At 45.7% G+C, this 4,474-nt stretch overlaps 1 protein-coding gene across 1 annotated transcript in view; it reads left to right on the top strand.

The window, feature by feature from the left end:
• Positions 1-1,872: 1,872 nt before the first annotated feature.
• Positions 1,873-4,474, top strand: part of BUB1B (BUB1 mitotic checkpoint serine/threonine kinase B) — a 26,614-nt gene continuing 24,012 nt past the window's right edge. Inside the window, exons 1-2 of the mRNA XM_017726303.1 lie at positions 1,873-1,973; positions 2,677-2,963. Coding sequence (XP_017581792.1) covers positions 1,950-1,973; positions 2,677-2,963 — 311 coding nt within the window. The 5' untranslated portion in view covers positions 1,873-1,949. The remainder of the gene's footprint in view (positions 1,974-2,676; positions 2,964-4,474) is intronic.

The raw sequence follows: 4,474 nt of genomic DNA, 5'->3' as shown, positions 1-4,474 counted from the left end.
GTGCGGGATCCTTGGGGGCCGCGGAGCCCTGCGACTGTGCAGGGTGACCCAGGGCAGGCTCCAGGCCAGGCTCTGCCCGTGAAGCCAGGGGGGTTTTTCGGGTCCACCACCACATGCCCCTGGAGCCACCGCAGTGGGGTCCCCTTCGGATATCTCTCCATCACTCGCCACCAAGACAGGCGAGCCAGCTCTGCTGCCACAGTCAAGGTCTATCAGCAGGTTAAATAAAAATCGCCAAGCGCAGAATAATTCTAACACTGCCAGATCCCCAAATGGAAGCTCATGCGGGACAGCACAGCCCATCTCCTGCTATATCCCAAAATCCAGGGCCGTGTCTCTGTCCAGGGAAATGCCATGCAGGGCAGCCCAGTCTAATAACTCACAGAGTGAATTCTCAGGAATGGAGGTGTGCATTATACTGAAAACACCTTTCCACACCGTTACCACAGCGTCGCTTTTTAAGCCGCTGTTCGCCATTTTTTCAGTCCTGTCGGACATCCCGGTCCCGGGCGGGGGGGAAGGGAACAGTGTACCTCTAGAGAAATTCGGCTTGGCACACAGCGTGCAGGACACGTCGGGGTTCACCAAATATTAGCGCAGTAAATATTACCGTATCCCGCAACCGTAGGAGGAGGAGAGCAATCCAGCAGGCAGGAATTGTGCAGCAAGATTGATTGATTTAATTATTTTACAAACTCTTTTATAGACCTTTCCTTCATAATCTAATTGGACAAAGGATCACCCACCCCCTGGGTGGATTGGCTAGAAATCCTGAAACATCCATTGTCAAAATATTTTTCTACTGTACCATAAACATAGTTCTACAAGGTCACAGGTCCGTCTGCAAATCTCTGTGGGAGAGAGAAAAGCATCCCACGGCTGAGAAAGCAGCAGGAAAATTCCTTGCTAACAGCATTTTTGTATCCACACTTCCACCACTGTAGAATCGAAGTGCGGCTCTGTTTCCACAGGCAGCAGAGATAACGGGAGCTTCTGCACCTTTGGGAATGCAAGCATTTACTTTTTCCAGTGCAACCGGATATGGGGAGAAACAGCCTCAGTCACAAAGGTAATAGAGGGGTTTTTAGCCAGCAGTGAGAAGACTTGTGAGGATATTTAGGTACGAGTAGTAACATGGATCACTAACAGCCTGTTTTTGCAGGTAGAATGGAATAAAGCCTTGGCATCAGCCTGTAACCAGGATGTGTGCTCTTTCTCCATATGCTTGATTATTTGTCTGAGGGATCTTAACTTCTTGCAAGTAGCACTTGTCATCTTGGCTTACTGTTTTTACAGGGTTTGTTCACGTTTTGTGAACGTCTGTAGAATACAAACTTGTTTCTTTTCTGTTTTTCACAGTGAATTCCAGGTCTATGAAGATACTCAACTACAGAAACCATCTTGTTCTGAGGGTAAGTAGTCAAGTTTTTTAGCGTCAAGGAGAAGGTTTGGTTAAAGGGAAGTGTTCCAGGAGTACCGAGATGGCAGCAAAGTAAAACCCAAAGCCTAGGTGGATTAGAAGAATGACAGTGTGTGTGCTAGTAGTGCCTTTTACCATATTGACCACAACATGGGGCATCTGAGATCTGAGAACTGTCACTATGTGAAAGAACTTCCAAGCAAAAGAGCATTTTCCTTTCAGCAGCTGGAAAGTTTTCTTCCATCTTTCATGTTTGCAGTCTTACTAAAATCTCAGAAGAGTTTAATGCTACCATTAGATTGATACTTCCTTAAGTCCTTTTCCCCTGGAGGTTTTGGTAGAGGAATACAGACAGAAATTGTATATCTTTGATTTTGGTAAGTTGTGTTAGGAAGGTCACATCCTGAAGAAATTTACTTCTGATCCGACCTGACTCTGTTGCTGTTGACAGAGGTTATCCAGACTCCTGATGTGTGCCCAGATACCCACAATGGAAATCCATTTGTAAACTCTGAGGAGGAACAGAGAAATGAGGGCAGCCTTGCAAAAAAAGGTACAAATTCTGAAGCGTAGTGTGAAACCAGCACGTTAGCTCACATAATATGGTGGTAAATGCGTGGTTCATTAATGTGACAAACCCAAGCCTTTTTTAATGGGTTTCTTTATATGCCAGCTCTGTAACTGCCTGCTAGGAGCAGTACTTTTAAGACAAGGTGTTAACCATTTTAAGTAGTGTTGGATATGCTATTTTGGAAAAACTGTGGATATGATAGAGCCTCTTGGTTTTTCTTTACAGATGTAGGTCTGCTTCCCCCACTGGCTGCTGCTCCATCTTTCTCTATATTTGATGAATCCTCTACTTTGACAAATCAGAATATAAGGTAGAATTATTCAAGACCTAGATTTCAGAGGGAAGGAAAACAGAAGTATCAAAGCACTTTGTGTAGCAGCTGAAATAACTGTTTCTTGCAGGGGTGTGTGGGGGTGTGCATTTTGTTTTGTTTCTATGGGTATTTTTTATTTCCTCACTGAGAGTCCATGATGAGGAAATACTCTCCTGTTCTTCATCTTCAACCTGGAACTATTTAAGCTGCTCTATAGACCTCCTTCATTCTGGAGAGCTGTATCTATTGCATACTGGTAGTTCTGTAGTAGAAATTAGTTGACTGGAAGAAAGGGAAATGTTCAGCTTTTAAATAAAGAAAAATTTGTCTTAAAGTCTACAACCTTTTCACTGTCTCTCCTTTTTTTTTCAGGATGAGCTGAATGGAATTGAACGTTTGACTGAGGATGCCATTGTGACCGGCTCCTACAAGAACAACACCCTTTGTGCCAACCCAGAAGACACGTGTGACTTCAACAGGGCTGCCCACCTGGCCTCAACGCCCTTTCATGGGGTGGCAGCTCAGAGAGTCCCAGCTCCTGCTTTCTCGCAGAGTGAACTGAAGGAAGACAGTCCAGAATCCGAGAGCGCACCTCTGAATCAGGAGACGCTGGTGTGTGAAGGAGCGTACACTGAAGCTCTCCGTGTAAAAAAACTGAGGTAATCAACAGTAAAGGACCTTAAACCCCTCCTCCTGCACGTCTTTCACAGTTGTGCTTTTAGTGTTGCTAAGGGAGGAGTTTTCTGAAAAGACCAGAATATAGTGGGGAGAGCCATTTCTTTAGCTCAGGGTCCACTCTGCCTTGAGCAGATTTAAGAGGTAATAGCAAGCCCACCTGGCTTTTCAGCATTACTGCTGTGGGACTTAACAACAAGGTTTTTTAACAAAATAACTTGCAGAGAAATTAGTAAATGCATTCTGTCTTCATTATCAAACATGACAAGCAGAATCACTGGTTCCTTTTGTACTCATAGGCTTCTGCACTCATTTTGACTATATAAAATGCATTTAGTGTTTGTGGCTTAGTTCTTCTACAGAGTTAAGAAGTTGGAGAGCTACAGAGTTAAGAAGTTGGAGAGAACAAAAAACTAGCAAACAACATTTTATGTTGTGAAGAAAAAACATCTATTGTATGGGAGTTTCTTAATCTAGAGCTGAGTTGGATTTTCTGGCTGTTAGTGTGTAAACGTGTATACCCTGCTGAAGGTGTTTTTTACTTGGGAGGTTCCTTGAAAACTGTGCTGATTATAATTAGGAGGAGTTATTTTCCACCAAACCCTTCACTGCTTTGAAAGCACTGAAATTTTATAGCAAAGGGAGTGATAAATATTCAGTATGTCTTCTGTTGTAGCGGTCAGATTTGGGGGAAGAGAAGATTAAAAAAATCATCTGCAGACTAAGTTTCTGAGTATAATCAATCATCAAAACTGAAATGAAGCTTTGACATGACTACTGGCTTTCTGCTAGGGATGTTAATTAAATCTGGGTGTGAGCAGTATCCTGTCCTCGTGCCCGGGTTGACATTATCTACAACTTGTATCTTTGGGAAGTCTGAGTAGTTGATGGCTTTATTTACAGCCCGATCATGGAAGCAAGCCTGGAAGATACTCGCTCATCAGGTTCTTCAGTCTCAGGAGGTTCTCTGTCCTCTGTTACACAAATGTCTGCTATTAAATATCTGCAGATCACTGAGAAACTGGATCTGGCTCAGAGCTTGCCTGCTGAAGTGGTTACTGAGTCTGGAGGTGGAAATGCTACTGGTTAGTACTACCTTGAATTTCATTCACAACTAATAACTCGCAGCGGGAGGGGCTGAGGCGGCCGCAGCGGCTTTGAAGTGTGCGGGATTGAGGGTTGTGGAGTCCGTGAGTGGCGCGTGGGTCCGTGAGGGGCGCGCGCCGGTGGGGTCGGGGGGGGCTGAGGGGCTGTGAAGTGTGTGAGGGGCTGTGGGCCGTGACGGGCGCTCGGAGGTCTGTGGGGTCCGTGAGGGGCTGAGAGGTGCTCGGGTCTGATGTTTGTGGGGTCCATAAGGGACTAAGGCGGCCTTCGGGGCTGTGAGGTGCGCGGAGCTGATGGGTGTGAAGTCCTTGAGAGGCGCTCGGGGATCCCTGTGGGGCTGAGGAGCCGTGAGGTGCGTACGGCTTGAGGGGCTGGGGGTGGATGGCATTCC

Source organism: Corvus brachyrhynchos, unplaced genomic scaffold, assembly GCF_000691975.1.
Source record: "Corvus brachyrhynchos isolate BGI_N302 unplaced genomic scaffold, ASM69197v1 scaffold281, whole genome shotgun sequence".
In the NCBI taxonomy this organism is placed as follows: Eukaryota; Metazoa; Chordata; class Aves; order Passeriformes; family Corvidae; genus Corvus; species Corvus brachyrhynchos.
Note: the sequence above shows the minus strand (reverse complement) of the source record. Positions and strands in the feature narration are given on the sequence as shown.